The sequence below is a fragment of the Alosa sapidissima genome, chromosome 14, assembly GCF_018492685.1.
Source record: "Alosa sapidissima isolate fAloSap1 chromosome 14, fAloSap1.pri, whole genome shotgun sequence".
Lineage (NCBI taxonomy): Eukaryota > Metazoa > Chordata > Actinopteri > Clupeiformes > Clupeidae > Alosa > Alosa sapidissima.
The window spans coordinates 4,213,786-4,234,761 of record NC_055970.1 but is presented as its reverse complement, the minus strand read 5'-3'; the positions used below and the strand labels follow the sequence as shown (position 1 = coordinate 4,234,761).

Genomic DNA, 20,976 nt, shown 5'->3' with positions numbered 1-20,976 from the left:
AGCATTGTATCGAGCCTTTAATGCATTCAACAGACACTTTAAATCACTCAAACTTGTATGCACTAAAAACACATTGTAGAAAATCTGTGAGAAAATACTTACTCATATAGAGTTGACAAGTATGGGTTTGCTTTTCCACTAAGGTCTTAAAACATCATTATGTAGATTTGGTGGAAAACTACTTAAAATGCATGCCAAAAACCTACAAACACCACCAACAGCCAAACTGGCATTGATTAAAGCCTGCTAACATAGTAAACGGCACCTTTTGGCAATATTGTTGCCAAACAAGTTGGCTATGTTGGGCTCTGAAGGCTTTTCTTACACTTACAATGGGTTTTTTCTGCCCTGGACCACAGAACACTGTGCTTAGCCTGGACAGTAAGGTCTGTTTATTCGCCCACCGTATGACCATAAACTGCATCTAGATGATTTTGAAGATGACAGCAAAAGCAGTTGCTTATAAAAAAAAAACATAACTCAAAATGAGGCAAATTGTTACATACTATTGCTATACTATAATGCAAATCAAACTATTTATGGGCAAAATCATGCACAGACTGAATATTCTGAGCCTCCAGGTTGCCCAGACGACCTCACCTTCTTCACAGCTGTAATGTACAGTACTTCACAGTGCATTATTAACGCAACACTGAGAGCATCTAGTGATCACAGGACTCACCTGGGATCCCCTACAAGCTCATCCCCATGCTAGAGCACACCTGGTCTAAGGCCCGGAGGCGCTCCCGTGTCAGATTGGTCATAAATGATGACTGAGTGTGTGTCTGAGTGTGTGTGTGAGTGTGCGTGTGTTCCAGATGAGATTAGGCACCCCTGATTAGCCAGATTACTCCCATACATACACCAGTGATCTTATGGACCCTGTGGTGAGAGAGGCAACATGAAATCATACACGTGTGTCGGTGTGTGCAAGGTGTGGCTATGGCAACCATATGAGTGTGAAAAGCAGCGACTGAGGGGGGGGGGGGGGGGAAGAGAAGAGCGAGGGAAAGAGGAAATGAGAGAAGAGGAGAGAATAGCAGTCCATCTGTGCTTCCATCATCCCCCTTTCCTCTCTCCACACTGCCTCTGGGCCCGCTATCACACCTGTGCACACACACACACACACACACACACACACACACACGTTCAGTGTGAATGACTTGTCTAACAAACTTTTACTATTTTTTTGATGACTAAAAAAATCATTCAGATTTTAAAAATTCCCAGTGATTTATTTTTTACATTTTTACAACTTCAAACGTTACAAACCACAATTAAAGCTTGGATTTTAGATTCCCATTGCAACGTATTACTCATGAATAAATTCACAACATTCTTTTTCTGAGCTCACAGAGTACCCATGAATAAAGTTTCAATTTACGGCATCAGGTTAATACTGATTTCAATTTTTTTTAAATTATGGCATGGTCATAATGATCTGAGTGATATCATCTCTTCCAGTGAAAACACTTAAAATCTCCAAAATACATCAAAAACATCCTCAAACAAAAATCACAAATATCTGAGAAAACGCTTGATTCAGGAAGCAGATTTCAACCAGGACTGTTGGTGTGAATGTCTTCATCAATGGCACTGACAAGTCACCATCCTCTCCCAGTAGTGTGCAGAGGCGCCTCAACCTTCATGAGATGACCCGGTGTCACGTGCTGGCTCGCCAAGCTGTCCTCAGAGCATGAGCGGGTGTTGGGTGGTGGTGGTGGTGTTGGGTGTTGGGGGGTGGGGGTGGTGGTGGTGTTGGGTGGTGGTGGGGGGTGGTGTTGGGTGTTGGGTGGTGGTGTTGGTGTTGGGTGGTGGTGGTGGTGTTGGGGGGTGGTGTTGGTGTTGGGGGGTGGTGGTGTTGGTGGTGGTGTTGGGTGTTGGGGGGTGGTGGTGGTGGGCGGTGGTGGTGTTGGGTGGTGGTGTGGGTGGTGTTGGGGGGTGGTGGTGTTGGGTGGTGGTGGTGGTGTTGGGTGGTGGGGGGTGGTGGTGTTGGGTGTTTGGGGGTGGTGTTGGTGTTGGGTGGTGGTGGTGGGGGTGTTGGGTGGTGGTGGTGGGGGTGTTGGGTGGTGGTGGTGGGGGTGTTGGTGTTGGGTGGTGGTGGTGGTGTTGGGGGGTGGTGTTGGTGTTGGGGGGTGGTGTTGGTGTTGGGTGTTGGGGGATGGTGGTGTTGGGGGGTGGTGTTGGTGTTGGGTGGTGGTGGTGGGGGTGTTGGGTGGTGGTGGTGGGGGTGTTGGGTGGTGGTGTTGGTGTTGGGTGGTGGTGGTGGTGTTGGGGGTGGTGTTGGGGGGTGGTGTTGGTGTTGGGGGGGTGGTGGTGTTGGTGGTGGTGGTGGTGCTGGGTGTTGGGGGGTGGTGGTGTTGGGGGGTGGTGGTGTTGTTGGTGTTGGGTGTTGGTGGTGTTGGGTGGTGGTGGTGGTGTTGGGTGTTGGGGGGTGGTGGTGTTGGGTGTTTGGGGGTGGTGGTGGTGGTGGGTGTTGGGGTGGTGGTGGTGGTGGTGCTGGCAGTAGGGTCAGAGGCTTGGGGAGAACTGCTTGAGCAAGTCCTTCTTGTTGACCTTGCCCATCTGGTTGCGGGGCACCTCCTCCACCACCACCAGGCCAGTGGGGATGGTGTACGGCGCCATGTGTTCTCTAAACACACACACACACACACGTCAAAACAAACAAATAAGTGTACAAGCAAACAACAACAGAGGGCATTATGATGTCTTCAGTGGATATGGAACTGCACTTAATGGGCATATTCATTTAAACCAGGACTGAAGTGGTTTGCAATAGAATGCAATTATCATTACAATGGCATCTGACTCAGTGACAACATTCCTCTGAGCCTACATAAAACTAATACACTTACTTTGGCTAAATACATTGAACACACACACACACACACACACAAAGTGCTGTGATAATTCAGAGACGCTCTGACTAATTTAGTGTGGCAGAGGCGCACGCAGTCCTCCACCACTCTCAGCAGCATAGGAGAGAGAGACAAACTGCTCCGAGCCATCTCCAATTCCATTAATTCAGTAAACAATGGAATCCTTGTGAAACGCGCGCACACACACACACACACACACACACACACACACCACACGACAACACAAAAACAAACAAAGGAGGCAAAACCAGAGGACCGTCTTAATTAAATGCTCTCGGTTTGGAAGGCGTAATTGCTGCGCAGACGACGGCAGGCCTGGAGGAGTTTCCTCCGCGCTTTTCATTTCAGACGCTGATGGTGTCTGAGGTTAGACTTTCTCTATGGAGTCCCTGGCAGCAAGATATATCTCAGTCACACTTCTCACCTCTCTTAGACACACACACACACACACAAACTTGTGTATTTCTTCAGCAAAAACATAATATATCCAACTATCTTGATTTTAAATATGCAAGTTTACGTAAATTAGGGACTAATTTCTCTAATCTCTGTGAGTGTGCACCACTCAACCAATGCTAACTAAGGATGTGTATTGCAATAAGGACTTTTTTGCATGCAACGTGCTGGCAGTCAATGTGTGAGTGTGCATCCATGAATACACACACAGTTACACAGATGTGCAGAGACAGTAGCAGCCAGGGCACTGTGCAGTGAGCAACCTCCTCCTACTCCTCCTCCTCCTCCTCCTCCTCCTCCTCCTCCTCCTCTCTCTCTCTCTCTCTCATCCTGTTCTTCTCCTCAACTGTTCTACACACCCTGCAGCTAAGCTTGAGGGTCTGTGTGTGTGTGTGTGGTGGGGGCATGTCAGTGACATAGATGCTCATCCTCCACCACACAGCGCGGCACAACAGTGTTGCCCAGCACCCACACACCATATGGACTGCTGACACAAACACACACATGCACACACACGCACACACACACACACAGAGACAGACACCACAAACACAGACACATGCACACAAGCACTGAAACCAACAATCACACAAATAAAAAACAATATTGTATAGCTGCTTACACTTCTGTTCCCCTCAACGCGCACACACACACACACACACACACACACACGCATACATACACACGCGGCGCACACACACACACACGCGCATAGACACGCACGCATGCACACACACGCACATACACACACGCACACACACACACACACGCATGCACGCACCGCACACACACAAAAGCAGATGGATAGACAGTGAGAAGGAGAGAGGGAGGTTGGGGAGGGAGGAGAGAGCACAGAGCAAGCTGAGGAGAGGAAAAGACAGAGAGAAGAGAGAGGAGAGAGAGAGACGAGAGAGAAGAGCAGTAGAGAGAGAAGGAGAAGAGAGAGAAGAGAGAGAGAGGAGAGAGAGGAGAGAGAGAGAGAGAGAGAGAGCGCGTCAAAGTGCCCTGAGCCAGTGCTCTGAAAGGGGACATGTGTCTCCTGACAGAGCTCACGTCTCGGGCAAAACAAACACAAGTGACATTTAGAAAAAAAAGCAAGGGAAGAAGAAAGGAGAGGGGGAAAAACAGCAGCCAAGAAAGAGTGCCCTTGAGTCACAAGGCCTAACCCTGCCCTCCATTCTCCTCTCTCTCTCCCTCTCTCCCTCTCTCCCTTGCTACTATCTCCCAGGGGATTTGAAAAAGAATGCAATTTTGAAATGCACAGTCACATGGTGACAGGTATGCACATAGTCACATGGTGACAGGTATGCACATAGTCACATGGTGACAGGTATGCAGGGCTCACATTCAGGAGTGTGTCCTAAGGCAAACAAACACACATACAGTACATATATTCATGGGCCTGTATTGATTCACACACAGTATGTATATGATTTGTAGTCATACTCGACAGACATATTGGTTGTGAAACAGCGAGGCCTCTCACTGAGAGGTAGGCTAACGCTACGCTAGCTTGTTGTGATTTTGGAATACGGCCACCTGTGCAGCTCCCGCTCGATACGGCGCATCTCTAAAAAACTCCCATCAGACCTCTGAGAGAGCACCCGCAGGACCCCCACGCTCTCCAGCCTCCACACACACGACACACACACACACACACAGACGAGAGCTCATCTCTGGGGTAAGGTCTGCTTCATACACAAATCCATTACATTCAACCCGCCCCAGGCATCAGGACATCATTCACTAGCCAGTGGAGTGTCTGCACTCGTAGAGAGGGTGGGATCCAAACTAGCGCAGGTTCCATCATGTTTAAAGGGTTCTATGTAGAGAGGGTGGGATCCAAACTAGCGCAGGTTCCAATCATGTTTAAAGGGTTCTATGTAAGAACCTGGCAAGTGTTCAGAACGCCCACTTATTCACCTTATAGTACACAATATAGTTTTAGGCCCTGTCCACACTAAGCTACATTAATATGAATACATATAATTATTTCTCTGTTTAGCCCTTCCATCCACACTAAAACTGTGTATTCTGACACCGAAAACTTGTGTCTAGTGAAAAAGATACGGTGACGTGCAGTGGCCGTGATACTGATAAAATGTAGAGTTCCAGACACAACCACCAACAACAAACACTATGGCATTTCAGTGTTCTTGTGTGGACACAAAACGTTGAAAAAATGACAATGTGGAAGGAGATCGTTTTTTTTACCTCAACCAAACATATTTATATTTAGTATTTATTTATATGTAGTATATTTATTGTTTCTAGAATACGGCTTTGTTTACTCACTATATAGTACACTGTGTAGAACATCCAGTCCTGGCTTTCTTAAAGAATCAGAATGTGTTAGAGGGGTGCTCACCTGGCCCAGGCCTTGAGCTCCGCCAGGCTGAGACTGGCCCCTCTCTGGAGCTGCACCACCGCGGTCACCTTCTGACCCCACGTGGCGTCCCGCACCCCGATCACCGCCACGTCTGAGACACACAGGGGAGACGTCTCAGTGACAAGGTTGTGTTTTTCCACACCATCATAACATTTTTGTCAATATAAATTTTTGTTAGATTTACTAAATTACTATTATATTTCAAAACAATGTCCGTACATGCTCTGACAACACGCTAACTGTTCATGTATATAAAGCTTATTACAACACGCTAACTGTTCATGTATATAAAGCTTATTACAACACGCTAACTCTTCATGTATATAAAGCTTATTACAACACGCTAACTGTTCATGTATATAAAGCTTATTACAACACGCTAACTGTTCATGTATATAAAGCTTATTACAACACGCTAACTGTTCATGTATATAAAGCTTATTACAATGAAAATGAATTAAGAGAGAGGAAAAGGGCCCTGGCCGTGGTGCGACTGGCTGGGGCACCTGCACCGTACGCTGGCGACCCGGGTTCGATTCCCGCCCCGTGGTCCTTTCTGGATCCCACCCCGACTCTCTCTCCCACTTGCTTCCTGTAATTCTCCACTGTCCTGCCTCTTTAAACAGGCATGGGCCCCTCTCCCACCTGTGATGTGTGGGTGGGCCAGCAGGTGCCTCTCAACCTCCAGGGCGCTGATCTTGTAGCCGCCGCTCTTGATGATATCCACCGACGTGCGGCCCATTATCCAGTACACCCCATCCCTGTACACCGCCGTGTCACCTGCAGGAGAGTCCAGAACCAACACATCACAAGACTAAAACTAAGACAGCTACACAGACTATGCTCCACTATTGGAAACACTTCACACGACATTTGTGTTACAAAATTTTGGACAACACATTTTGCTCAACTGCTAATTGCCTTTAATTGCCTTAACTGACAATTGAATACGCTCACGTTTTGGTTCTGAAAGTTGAACCAAGTCAAATCAACGCTCAGCTTGTTCAATGCTAATGCTACGCCAGCATTGCCACCGTTCTGCTGCCGAATCATTGAGAACAATAGGACACCTGCCGCTTGCTGCTGGTCAGTGTGATCTCCGCCTTAGCGTCTGCATAGCTTGTGTAGACGATGAACGTTAGAGTTAAAGCACCAAGGCCAAGTCCTGGAATACACAAACACCAACAAACATGCATGTTCACTGGATAGCATCTATGAAATGCACTACACAACAGGCGGTGGTTTCAATGAAGTCTGAGTGACCTTTAATGTGCATGAGGTCACTGGCCTGCACCAGCACATCACCCGACTCTCATAATGGAAGGCAATGTATAAACGTGTAGGTATGGAACCCACAATCACTCCCCCAGGCCCCATTGGGAGTGTGTGTGGGAGTGGGAGTGTGTGTGTGTGTGTGTGTGTGTGTGTGTGTGTGTGTGTGTGTGTGTGTGTGTGTGTGTGTGTGTGTGTGTGTGTGTGTGTGTGTGTGAGTGAGTGAGTGAGTGAGTGAGTGAGAGAGAGAGAGAGAGAGAGGGCCTGAGTGAGAGAAGTGAGAGAAAATGAGAAAAAAAGAAAAAGAGAGAGAGAGAGAGAGAGAGAGAGAGAGAGAGAGGGGGAATGAATCGCTGGCTTTGGTGTGCTGCACGGCTCTGGTCTAATTGAAGGCTGGTGAGGGCTCAATCAGCAGGTCAATGGCCGTGTCCAGGGCTTTTAGCAGGGGCCTGCCGGCCCTGCGGCTCCCTGGACAGATGCGTCCAGCCCTGGCCTCGGCCTCCTTCCCCGACCCCCTCCCCTCCCTCCCCGGGTGGCTAATAATAGTCTGTATCGAGCCTCCCTGGCCTCCATCTCCTGGGCAAAGAGCAGACAGCTGCTCAGCTGGATCTTCCTTAATTACCTCACACACACACACACACACACACACACAGCAGACATCAGGTGTGTTTGGGAGTGTGTGTCTTGCTGTGCTAGCACTGATACACAAACAGCATCTATGGGATGACATTATGAGCTTAAACAAAGAGGTACTACAGGGAGGACACATGTGGACACACATGTGGACACACACGTGTACACACACACATGTACACACACACACACACACACACACACACACACACACACACACACACACACACACACACACACGGATACACACGCAAACAAACGCACACGCACACACATCTCTAACCTAAAACATAGGCAAGTGTAAGAATGACCTCAACACATGTCACACCAATTTCTTTCCTGTCACTGGTCACCTGGTGCGACTCAGACTCGAAGGAACGACTCACTGGACTAACTCAACTCTGAGAGAGAGAGAGAGGGGGGGGGGGGCAGGTGAGAAGGCTGTTTTATTGAGTGCAGGGGCTCAGCTGGGCAGGACGATGATGGTTAGAAGGAGGGAGGGGGAAAGAGATGAATGAGAGTGTGTGTGTGTGTGTGTGTGTGTGTGTGTGTGTGTGTGTGTGTGTGTGTGTGTGTGTGTGTGTGGGAGAGAGTGTGATGGAGAGAGAGGAAGCTCTGAAGAGAGAGACTGGTTTTACACAGAGAGTGAGTGAGCAGGTATGAACAGAGGGAGAAAGTGATAGAGAGAGAGGGAAAGAGAGACAGAGACAGAGAGAGAGAGGGAAAGAGAGACAGAGACAGAGAGAGAGAGAGAGAGAGAGAGAAAGAAGGAAAGAGAGAGGGAGAGGTGTTGGGAGTCCTTTGTAGGTCATTACAGAGTGCAGGGTGGCAGATGGAACAGGAGGAGGAGGTGTGAGGGGAGGTGAGGGGAGGTGGGGAGAGGTGTGGGGTCTGGTGTTAGCGGGCGCGGGGCTGATCTGCTAGGTGGTGGAGTGTGTGTGAGTGTGTGTGTGAGAGGGGTGGGGTGGGGTGGGGTTAAGCGAGCGGGCCAGGTGGTGGTGGCAGGTCGTGACTAGCCGCTGACTGAAGGCTGGTGACAAGTGACATGGCTCTCGTGTAGGTCAGCATTCTGCTTGCTACCTGCACAGGTCTTGACAGAACACACACACACACACACACACACACACACACACACACACACACACATATATATATACACTCCCCTTCTCAATCACAAACCAGTCCACTTATTCTCTCTCAATGGGCTATTTCCTGTCTCAAGCTCACACAAACACACATGCAATCAATCTAAATGTAAAAATAACTTTTTATCGTTTTTGTTTGTCTTGCATTCTATTTTTCATGATTTGCATCCCAAATGAGTATGTTTTTTTCCCTGATTCCTCACATTCAAATGAATCAGAATCGAATAAGGACAAACTCTATCACTCACTGCCACACACAACGCCACAATAAATGGGCCTCATTTGTGCGGCGTCTCTTCTCTCCTCTCCCCTCCCCTCCCCTCCTGCACTCGCTCCAGAGACACTCCACTGGGCCAGTCTCATCAGCAGACTAACGCACAGGCGCTGGCTCTATGAGGTGGCCGCTTTAGAATGAGTCCACGTCACTCTAATACTAGCCTGCCTTATGAAGCCACGATCTGATAATCAGTCTCATCTCACTTCCAAAAGCTGCTCTGCATCTGATAATCAGTCTCATCTCACTTCCAAAAGCTGCTCTGCATCTGATAATCAGTCTCATCTCACTTCCAAAAGCTCCTCTGCATCTGATAATCAGTCTCATCTCACTTCCAAAAGCTGCTCTGCATCTGATAATCAGTCTCATCTCACTTCCAAAAGCTGCTCTGCATCTGATAATCAGTCTCATCTCACTTCCAAAAGCTCCTCTGCATCTGATAATCAGTCTCATCTCACTTCCAAAAGCTGCTCTGCATCTGATAATCAGTCTCATCTCACTTCCAAAAGCTCCTCTGCATCTGATAATCAGTCTCATCTCACTTCCAAAAGCTGCTCTGCATCTGATAATCAGTCTCATCTCACTTCCAAAAGCTCCTCTGCATCTGATAATCAGTCTCATCTCACTTCCAAAAGCTCCTCTGCATCTGATAATCAGTCTCATCTCACTTCCAAAAGCTCCTCTGCATCTGATGATCAGTCTCATCTCACTTCCAAAAGCTCCTCTGCATCTGATGATCAGTCTCATCTCACTTCCAAAAGCTCCTCTGCATCTGATAATCAGTCTCATCTCACTTCCAAAAGCTGCTCTGCATCTGATGATCAGTCTCATCTCACTTCCAAAAGCTCCTCTGCATCTGATGATCAGTCTCATCTCACTTCCAAAAGCTCCTCTGCATCTGATGATCAGTCTCATCTCACTTCCAAAAGCTGCTCTGCATCTGATAATCAGTCTCATCTCACTTCCAAAAGCTGCTCTGCATCTGATGATCAGTCTCATCTCACTTCCAAAAGCTCCTCTGCATCTGATGATCAGTCTCATCTCACTTCCAAAAGCTGCTCTGCATCTGATAATCAGTCTCATCTCACTTCCAAAAGCTGCTCTGCATCTGATGATCAGTCTCATCTCACTTCCAAAAGCTCCTCTGCATCTGATGATCAGTCTCATCTCACTTCCAAAAGCTCCTCTGCATCTGATGATCAGTCTCATCTCACTTCCAAAAGCTCCTCTGCATCTGATGATCAGTCTCATCTCACTTCCAAAAGCTCCTCTGCATCTGATGATCAGTCTCATCTCACTTCCAAAAGCTGCTCTGCATCTGATGATCAGTCTCATCTCACTTCCAAAAGCTCCTCTGCATCTGATGATCAGTCTCATCTCACTTCCAAAAGCTCCTCTGCATCTGATGATCAGTCTCATCTCACTTCCAAAAGCTGCTCTGCATCTGATAATCAGTCTCATCTCACTTCCAAAAGCTGCTCTGCATCTGATGATCAGTCTCATCTCACTTCCAAAAGCTGCTCTGCATCTGATGATCAGTCTCATCTCACTTCCAAAAGCTCCTCTGCATCTGATGATCAGTCTCATCTCACTTCCAAAAGCTGCTCTGCATCTGATAATCAGTCTCATCTCACTTCCAAAAGCTGCTCTGCATCTGATAATCAGTCTCATCTCACTTCCAAAAGCTGCTCTGCATCTGATGATCAGTCTCATCTCACTTCCAAAAGCTCCTCTGCATCTGATGATCAGTCTCATCTCACTTCCAAAAGCTCCTCTGCATCTGATGATCAGTCTCATCTCACTTCCAAAAGCTCCTCTGCATCTGATGATCAGTCTCATCTCACTTCCAAAAGCTGCTCTGCATCTGATAATCAGTCTCATCTCACTTCCAAAAGCTGCTCTGCATCTGATAATCAGTCTCATCTCACTTCCAAAAGCTGCTCTGCATCTGATAATCAGTCTCATCTCACTTCCAAAAGCTGCTCTGCATCTGATAATCAGTCTCATCTCACTTCCAAAAGCTCCTCTGCATCTGATAATCAGTCTCATCTCACTTCCAAAAGCTGCTCTGCATCTGATAATCAGTCTCATCTCACTTCCAAAAGCTGCTCTGCATCTGATAATCAGTCTCATCTCACTTCCAAAAGCTCCTCTGCATCTGATAATCAGTCTCATCTCACTTCCAAAAGCTCCTCTGCATCTGATAATCAGTCTCATCTCACTTCCAAAAGCTCCTCTGCATCTGATAATCAGTCTCATCTCACTTCCAAAAGCTGCTCTGCATCTGATAATCAGTCTCATCTCACTTCCAAAAGCTGCTCTGCATCTGATAATCAGTCTCATCTCACTTCCAAAAGCTGCTCTGCATCTGATAATCAGTCTCATCTCACTTCCAAAAGCTCCTCTGCATCTGATAATCAGTCTCATCTCACTTCCAAAAGCTCCTCTGCATCTGATAATCAGTCTCATCTCACTTCCAAAAGCTGCTCTGCATCTGATAATCAGTCTCATCTCACTTCCAAAAGCTCCTCTGCATCTGATAATCAGTCTCATCTCACTTCCGAAAGCTGCTCTGCATCTGATAATCAGTCTCATCTCACTTCCAAAAGCTCCTCTGCATCTGATAATCAGTCTCATCTCACTTCCAAAAGCTGCTCTGCATCTGATAATCAGTCTCATCTCACTTCCAAAAGCTGCTCTGCATCTGATAATCAGTCTCATCTCACTTCCAAAAGCTCCTCTGCATCTGATAATCAGTCTCATCTCACTTCCAAAAGCTCCTCTGCATCTGATAATCAGTCTCATCTCACTTCCAAAAGCTCCTCTGCATCTGATAATCAGTCTCATCTCACTTCCAAAAGCTCCTCTGCATCTGATAATCAGTCTCATCTCACTTCCAAAAGCTCCTCTGCATCTGATAATCAGTCTCATCTCACTTCCAAAAGCTGCTCTGCATCTGATAATCAGTCTCATCTCACTTCCAAAAGCTCCTCTGCATCTGATAATCAGTCTCATCTCACTTCCAAAAGCTCCTCTGCATCTGATGATCAGTCTCATCTCACTTCCAAAAGCTCCTCTGCATCTGATAATCAGTCTCATCTCACTTCCAAAAGCTCCTCTGCATCTGATAATCAGTCTCATCTCACTTCCAAAAGCTGCTCTGCATCTGATAATCAGTCTCATCTCACTTCCAAAAGCTCCTCTGCATCTGATAATCAGTCTCATCTCACTTCCAAAAGCTCCTCTGCATCTGATAATCAGTCTCATCTCACTTCCAAAAGCTCCTCTGCATCTGATAATCAGTCTCATCTCACTTCCAAAAGCTCCTCTGCATCTGATAATCAGTCTCATCTCACTTCCAAAAGCTGCTCTGCATCTGATAATCAGTCTCATCTCACTTCCAAAAGCTCCTCTGCATCTGATAATCAGTCTCATCTCACTTCCAAAAGCTGCTCTGCATCTGATAATCAGTCTCATCTCACTTCCAAAAGCTGCTCTGCATCTGATAATCAGTCTCATCTCACTTCCAAAAGCTGCTCTGCATCTGATAATCAGTCTCATCTCACTTCCAAAAGCTCCTCTGCATCTGATGATCAGTCTCATCTCACTTCCAAAAGCTGCTCTGCATCTGATAATCAGTCTCATCTCACTTCCAAAAGCTCCTCTGCATCTGATAATCAGTCTCATCTCACTTCCAAAAGCTCCTCTGCATCTGATAATCAGTCTCATCTCACTTCCAAAAGCTGCTCTGCATCTGATAATCAGTCTCATCTCACTTCCAAAAGCTGCTCTGCATCTGATAATCAGTCTCATCTCACTTCCAAAAGCTCCTCTGCATCTGATAATCAGTCTCATCTCACTTCCAAAAGCTCCTCTGCATCTGATAATCAGTCTCATCTCACTTCCAAAAGCTCCTCTGCATCTGATAATCAGTCTCATCTCACTTCCAAAAGCTGCTCTGCATCTGATAATCAGTCTCATCTCACTTCCAAAAGCTCCTCTGCATCTGATAATCAGTCTCATCTCACTTCCAAAAGCTCCTCTGCATCTGATAATCAGTCTCATCTCACTTCCAAAAGCTCCTCTGCATCTGATAATCAGTCTCATCTCACTTCCAAAAGCTGCTCTGCATCTGATAATCAGTCTCATCTCACTTCCAAAAGCTCCTCTGCATCTGATAATCAGTCTCATCTCACTTCCAAAAGCTGCTCTGCATCTGATAATCAGTCTCATCTCACTTCCAAAAGCTCCTCTGCATCTGATAATCAGTCTCATCTCACTTCCAAAAGCTCCTCTGCATCTGATAATCAGTCTCATCTCACTTCCAAAAGCTGCTCTGCATCTGATAATCAGTCTCATCTCACTTCCAAAAGCTCCTCTGCATCTGATAATCAGTCTCATCTCACTTCCAAAAGCTCCTCTGCATCTGATAATCAGTCTCATCTCACTTCCAAAAGCTCCTCTGCATCTGATAATCAGTCTCATCTCACTTCCAAAAGCTCCTCTGCATCTGATAATCAGTCTCATCTCACTTCCAAAAGCTCCTCTGCATCTGATAATCAGTCTCATCTCACTTCCAAAAGCTGCTCTGCATCTGATAATCAGTCTCATCTCACTTCCAAAAGCTCCTCTGCATCTGATAATCAGTCTCATCTCACTTCCAAAAGCTCCTCTGCATCTGATAATCAGTCTCATCTCACTTCCAAAAGCTCCTCTGCATCTGATAATCAGTCTCATCTCACTTCCAAAAGCTCCTCTGCATCTGATAATCAGTCTCATCTCACTTCCAAAAGCTGCTCTGCATCTGATAATCAGTCTCATCTCACTTCCAAAAGCTGCTCTGCATCTGATAATCAGTCTCATCTCACTTCCAAAAGCTCCTCTGCATCTGATAATCAGTCTCATCTCACTTCCAAAAGCTCCTCTGCATCTGATAATCAGTCTCATCTCACTTCCAAAAGCTCCTCTGCATCTGATAATCAGTCTCATCTCACTTCCAAAAGCTCCTCTGCATCTGATAATCAGTCTCATCTCACTTCCAAAAGCTGCTCTGCATCTGATAATCAGTCTCATCTCACTTCCAAAAGCTGCTCTGCATCTGATAATCAGTCTCATCTCACTTCCAAAAGCTCCTCTGCATCTGATAATCAGTCTCATCTCACTTCCAAAAGCTCCTCTGCATCTGATAATCAGTCTCATCTCACTTCCAAAAGCTCCTCTGCATCTGATAATCAGTCTCATCTCACTTCCAAAAGCTCCTCTGCATCTGATAATCAGTCTCATCTCACTTCCAAAAGCTGCTCTGCATCTGATAATCAGTCTCATCTCACTTCCAAAAGCTCCTCTGCATCTGATAATCAGTCTCATCTCACTTCCAAAAGCTGCTCTGCATCTGATAATCAGTCTCATCTCACTTCCAAAAGCTCCTCTGCATCTGATAATCAGTCTCATCTCACTTCCAAAAGCTCCTCTGCATCTGATAATCAGTCTCATCTCACTTCCAAAAGCTCCTCTGCATCTGATAATCAGTCTCATCTCACTTCCAAAAGCTGCTCTGCATCTGATGATCAGTCTCATCTCACTTCCAAAAGCTCCTCTGCATCTGATGATCAGTCTCATCTCACTTCCAAAAGCTGCTCTGCATCTGATGATCAGTCTCATCTCACTTCCAAAAGCTCCTCTGCATCTGATGATCAGTCTCATCTCACTTCCAAAAGCTCCTCTGCATCTGATGATCAGTCTCATCTCACTTCCAAAAGCTGCTCTGCATCTGATAATCAGTCTCATCTCACTTCCAAAAGCTGCTCTGCATCTGATGATCAGTCTCATCTCACTTCCAAAAGCTGCTCTGCATCTGATGATCAGTCTCATCTCACTTCCAAAAGCTCCTCTGCATCTGATGATCAGTCTCATCTCACTTCCAAAAGCTGCTCTGCATCTGATAATCAGTCTCATCTCACTTCCAAAAGCTGCTCTGCATCTGATAATCAGTCTCATCTCACTTCCAAAAGCTGCTCTGCATCTGATGATCAGTCTCATCTCACTTCCAAAAGCTCCTCTGCATCTGATGATCAGTCTCATCTCACTTCCAAAAGCTCCTCTGCATCTGATGATCAGTCTCATCTCACTTCCAAAAGCTCCTCTGCATCTGATGATCAGTCTCATCTCACTTCCAAAAGCTGCTCTGCATCTGATAATCAGTCTCATCTCACTTCCAAAAGCTGCTCTGCATCTGATAATCAGTCTCATCTCACTTCCAAAAGCTGCTCTGCATCTGATAATCAGTCTCATCTCACTTCCAAAAGCTGCTCTGCATCTGATAATCAGTCTCATCTCACTTCCAAAAGCTCCTCTGCATCTGATAATCAGTCTCATCTCACTTCCAAAAGCTGCTCTGCATCTGATAATCAGTCTCATCTCACTTCCAAAAGCTGCTCTGCATCTGATAATCAGTCTCATCTCACTTCCAAAAGCTCCTCTGCATCTGATAATCAGTCTCATCTCACTTCCAAAAGCTCCTCTGCATCTGATAATCAGTCTCATCTCACTTCCAAAAGCTCCTCTGCATCTGATAATCAGTCTCATCTCACTTCCAAAAGCTGCTCTGCATCTGATAATCAGTCTCATCTCACTTCCAAAAGCTGCTCTGCATCTGATAATCAGTCTCATCTCACTTCCAAAAGCTCCTCTGCATCTGATAATCAGTCTCATCTCACTTCCAAAAGCTCCTCTGCATCTGATAATCAGTCTCATCTCACTTCCAAAAGCTGCTCTGCATCTGATAATCAGTCTCATCTCACTTCCAAAAGCTCCTCTGCATCTGATAATCAGTCTCATCTCACTTCCGAAAGCTGCTCTGCATCTGATAATCAGTCTCATCTCACTTCCAAAAGCTCCTCTGCATCTGATAATCAGTCTCATCTCACTTCCAAAAGCTGCTCTGCATCTGATAATCAGTCTCATCTCACTTCCAAAAGCTGCTCTGCATCTGATAATCAGTCTCATCTCACTTCCAAAAGCTCCTCTGCATCTGATAATCAGTCTCATCTCACTTCCAAAAGCTCCTCTGCATCTGATAATCAGTCTCATCTCACTTCCAAAAGCTCCTCTGCATCTGATAATCAGTCTCATCTCACTTCCAAAAGCTCCTCTGCATCTGATAATCAGTCTCATCTCACTTCCAAAAGCTCCTCTGCATCTGATAATCAGTCTCATCTCACTTCCAAAAGCTGCTCTGCATCTGATAATCAGTCTCATCTCACTTCCAAAAGCTCCTCTGCATCTGATAATCAGTCTCATCTCACTTCCAAAAGCTCCTCTGCATCTGATGATCAGTCTCATCTCACTTCCAAAAGCTCCTCTGCATCTGATAATCAGTCTCATCTCACTTCCAAAAGCTCCTCTGCATCTGATAATCAGTCAGTCTCATCTCACTTCCAAAAGCTGCTCTGCATCTGATAATCAGTCTCATCTCACTTCCAAAAGCTCCTCTGCATCTGATAATCAGTCTCATCTCACTTCCAAAAGCTCCTCTGCATCTGATAATCAGTCTCATCTCACTTCCAAAAGCTCCTCTGCATCTGATAATCAGTCTCATCTCACTTCCAAAAGCTCCTCTGCATCTGATAATCAGTCTCATCTCACTTCCAAAAGCTGCTCTGCATCTGATAATCAGTCTCATCTCACTTCCAAAAGCTCCTCTGCATCTGATAATCAGTCTCATCTCACTTCCAAAAGCTCCTCTGCATCTGATAATCAGTCTCATCTCACTTCCAAAAGCTGCTCTGCATCTGATAATCAGTCTCATCTCACTTCCAAAAGCTGCTCTGCATCTGATAATCAGTCTCATCTCACTTCCAAAAGCTGCTCTGCATCTGATAATCAGTCTCATCTCACTTCCAAAAGCTCCTCTGCATCTGATGATCAGTCTCATCTCACTTCCAAAAGCTGCTCTGCATCTGATAATCAGTCTCATCTCACTTCCAAAAGCTCCTCTGCATCTGATAATCAGTCTCATCTCACTTCCAAAAGCTCCTCTGCATCTGATAATCAGTCTCATCTCACTTCCAAAAGCTGCTCTGCATCTGATAATCAGTCTCATCTCACTTCCAAAAGCTGCTCTGCATCTGATAATCAGTCTCATCTCACTTCCAAAAGCTCCTCTGCATCTGATAATCAGTCTCATCTCACTTCCAAAAGCTCCTCTGCATCTGATAATCAGTCTCATCTCACTTCCAAAAGCTCCTCTGCATCTGATAATCAGTCTCATCTCACTTCCAAAAGCTGCTCTGCATCTGATAATCAGTCTCATCTCACTTCCAAAAGCTCCTCTGCATCTGATAATCAGTCTCATCTCACTTCCAAAAGCTCCTCTGCATCTGATAATCAGTCTCATCTCACTTCCAAAAGCTCCTCTGCATCTGATAATCAGTCTCATCTCACTTCCAAAAGCTGCTCTGCATCTGATAATCAGTCTCATCTCACTTCCAAAAGCTCCTCTGCATCTGATAATCAGTCTCATCTCACTTCCAAAAGCTGCTCTGCATCTGATAATCAGTCTCATCTCACTTCCAAAAGCTCCTCTGCATCTGATAATCAGTCTCATCTCACTTCCAAAAGCTCTCTGCATCTGATAATCAGTCTCATCTCACTTCCAAAAGCTGCTCTGCATCTGATAATCAGTCTCATCTCACTTCCAAAAGCTCCTCTGCATCTGATAATCAGTCTCATCTCACTTCCAAAAGCTCCTCTGCATCTGATAATCAGTCTCATCTCACTTCCAAAAGCTCCTCTGCATCTGATAATCAGTCTCATCTCACTTCCAAAAGCTCCTCTGCATCTGATAATCAGTCTCATCTCACTTCCAAAAGCTCCTCTGCATCTGATAATCAGTCTCATCTCACTTCCAAAAGCTGCTCTGCATCTGATAATCAGTCTCATCTCACTTCCAAAAGCTCCTCTGCATCTGATAATCAGTCTCATCTCACTTCCAAAAGCTCCTCTGCATCTGATAATCAGTCTCATCTCACTTCCAAAAGCTCCTCTGCATCTGATAATCAGTCTCATCTCACTTCCAAAAGCTCCTCTGCATCTGATAATCAGTCTCATCTCACTTCCAAAAGCTGCTCTGCATCTGATAATCAGTCTCATCTCACTTCCAAAAGCTGCTCTGCATCTGATAATCAGTCTCATCTCACTTCCAAAAGCTCCTCTGCATCTGATAATCAGTCTCATCTCACTTCCAAAAGCTCCTCTGCATCTGATAATCAGTCTCATCTCACTTCCAAAAGCTCCTCTGCATCTGATAATCAGTCTCATCTCACTTCCAAAAGCTCCTCTGCACTGATAATCTGTCTCATCTCACTTCCAAAAGCTGCTCTGCATCTGATAATCAGTCTCATCTCACTTCCAAAAGCTGCTCTGCATCTGATATCAGTCTCATCTCACTTCCAAAAGCTCCTCTGCATCTGATAATCAGTCTCATCTCACTTCCAAAAGCTCCTCTGCATCTGATAATCAGTCTCAATCTCACTTCCAAAAGCTCTCTGCATCTGATAATCAGTCTCATCTCACTTCCAAAAGCTCCTCTGCATCTGATAATCAGTCTCATCTCACTTCCAAAAGCTGCTCTGCATCTGATAATCAGTCTCATCTCACTTCCAAAAGCTCCTCTGCATCTGATAATCAGTCTCATCTCACTTCCAAAAGCTGCTCTGCATCTGATAATCAGTCTCATCTCACTTCCAAAAGTCCTCTGCATCTGATAATCAGTCTCATCTCACTTCCAAAAGCTCCTCTGCATCTGATAATCAGTCTCATCTCACTTCCAAAAGCTCCTCTGCATCTGATAATCAGTCTCATCTCACTTCCAAAAGCTGCTCTGCATCTGATAATCAGTCTCATCTCACTTCCAAAAGCTCCTCTGCATCTGATAATCAGTCTCATCTCACTTCCAAAAGCTCCTCTGCATCTGATAATCAGTCTCATCTCACTTCCAAAAAGCTGCTCTGCAATTCTTGTCCTTTTTCTTCCTTCCCATATCGTTAGGCTGCTATCTTCTCTCTCTCTCTCTCTCTCTCCCCTCCCTCCTTCCATCAATAACCTGCTCCTTCCTTCTCTCCCTCCCTGTCCTTACTCTCTCTCTTCCACCCTCTTTCTATCCCTCCTTCCCTCTTTTTCTCCCCCTGTCTCTCCACTCCCTTCCCCTCCTTGCCCCTTTTTCAGTGCCCTCTCTCTCTACACCCCCTTCTCTCTCTCTCTCTCTCTCTCTACACCCCTTCTCTCTCTCTCTCTCTCTCTCTACACCCCCTTCTCTCTCTCTCTCTCTACACCCCCTTCTCTCTCTCTCTCTCTCTCTCTCTCTCTCTCTCTCTCTCTCTCTCTCTCTCTCTCTCTCTCTCTCTCTCTCTCTCTCTCTCTCTCTCTCTACACACCCCCCTTCTCTCTCTCTCTCTCTCTCTCTCTCTCTACACCCCCTTCTCTCTCTCTCTCTCTCTCTCTCTCTCTCTCTCTCTACACCCCCTTCTCTCTCTCTCTCTCAGCGTCAATAGAGGGGCCCATCTGTTCCCATACATCATGCACTTCATTTCAGTTTATTAGCCGGGATAAATCATAAATATTTCATTATACATCACGGGCGGCTGTCGCTGTGCCGGCGCAATTCATCACCACTGCCCTCGCCCCCCCTCTCTCTCTCTCTCTCTCTCTCTCTCTCTCTCTCTCTCTCTCTCTCTCTCTCTCTCTCTCTCTCTCTCCCGCACTGCCACCACCACGCCGCAGCAATAAGCTTTCCAGTCTATTAAACAAGATTGATACAGTGTGTAAATTTAGATATTGGGAATTTCTTCACAGACCACTGCCTCGCACTGATAGGGCTGGGAGGAGGGGAGGAGAGGAGGGGAGGAGAGGAGAGGGGGCAGGGGTGGAGGAGAGGAGAGGAGAGAGGAGAGGGTGAAATGTGTGTGTGTGTGTGTGTGTGAGAGTGTGTGGACTGAGAGGGGAAGGAAAGAAAAAAAAGAGAGAGTACATGGGTGTTAACACTCCAGTAAAAGTGCATTTACAGACAACACCACCCCACCACAGACGCACCCGCACGCAAACACACACACACACACACACACACACACACACACGCACGCAAACACACACACGCACGCACGCAAACACACGCACGCACGCAAACACGCACGCACACACACACACGTGCAAACACACACACACACGCACGCACACACACGTGCAAACACACACACACACGCACGCACACACACAAACACGCACGCGCAAACACACACGCACGTGCAAACACACACACACACGCACGCACACACACAAACACGCACGCGCAAACACACATGCACGTGCAAACACACACACACGTGCAAACACACACATACGCAATCACACACACACACACACACACACGCACGCAAACACACACACGCAAACACGCAAACATACGCACGCAAACACACAAACACACGCAAACACATACACACACACGCGTGCACGCAAACACATACACACACGCGTGCACGCAAACACACGCGCGCACGCAAACACACACACACACACACGCACGCAAAACACACACACGCACGCAAACACACAAACGCACGCAAACACATACGCGCACGCAAACACACACACACACACAAGCACGCAAACACACACACACACACGCAAACACATACACACACGCGTGCACGCAAACACACGCGCGCACGCAAACACACGCAAACACGCACGCAAACACACACACGCACGCAAACACACAAACACATGCAAACACATACACACACGCATGCACGCAAACACACGCGCGCACGCAAACACACACACGCACGCAAACACGCACGCGCAAACACACACACACGTGCAAACACACACACGCGCGCAAACACACACACAAACACACGCAAACACGCA

General features: G+C 46.4%; 1 protein-coding gene across 1 annotated transcript in view; it reads right to left on the bottom strand.

The window, feature by feature from the left end:
* The window catches only part of acsf3 (acyl-CoA synthetase family member 3), a 59,839-nt gene continuing 38,863 nt past the window's right edge, over nt 1-20,976 (bottom strand). Inside the window, exons 9-12 of the mRNA XM_042061936.1 lie at nt 6,370-6,504; nt 5,704-5,815; nt 2,485-2,632; nt 1-1,555 (exon numbers count right to left, since the gene is read on the bottom strand). Coding sequence (XP_041917870.1) covers nt 2,512-2,632; nt 5,704-5,815; nt 6,370-6,504 — 368 coding nt within the window. The 3' untranslated portion in view covers nt 1-1,555; nt 2,485-2,511. The remainder of the gene's footprint in view (nt 1,556-2,484; nt 2,633-5,703; nt 5,816-6,369; nt 6,505-20,976) is intronic.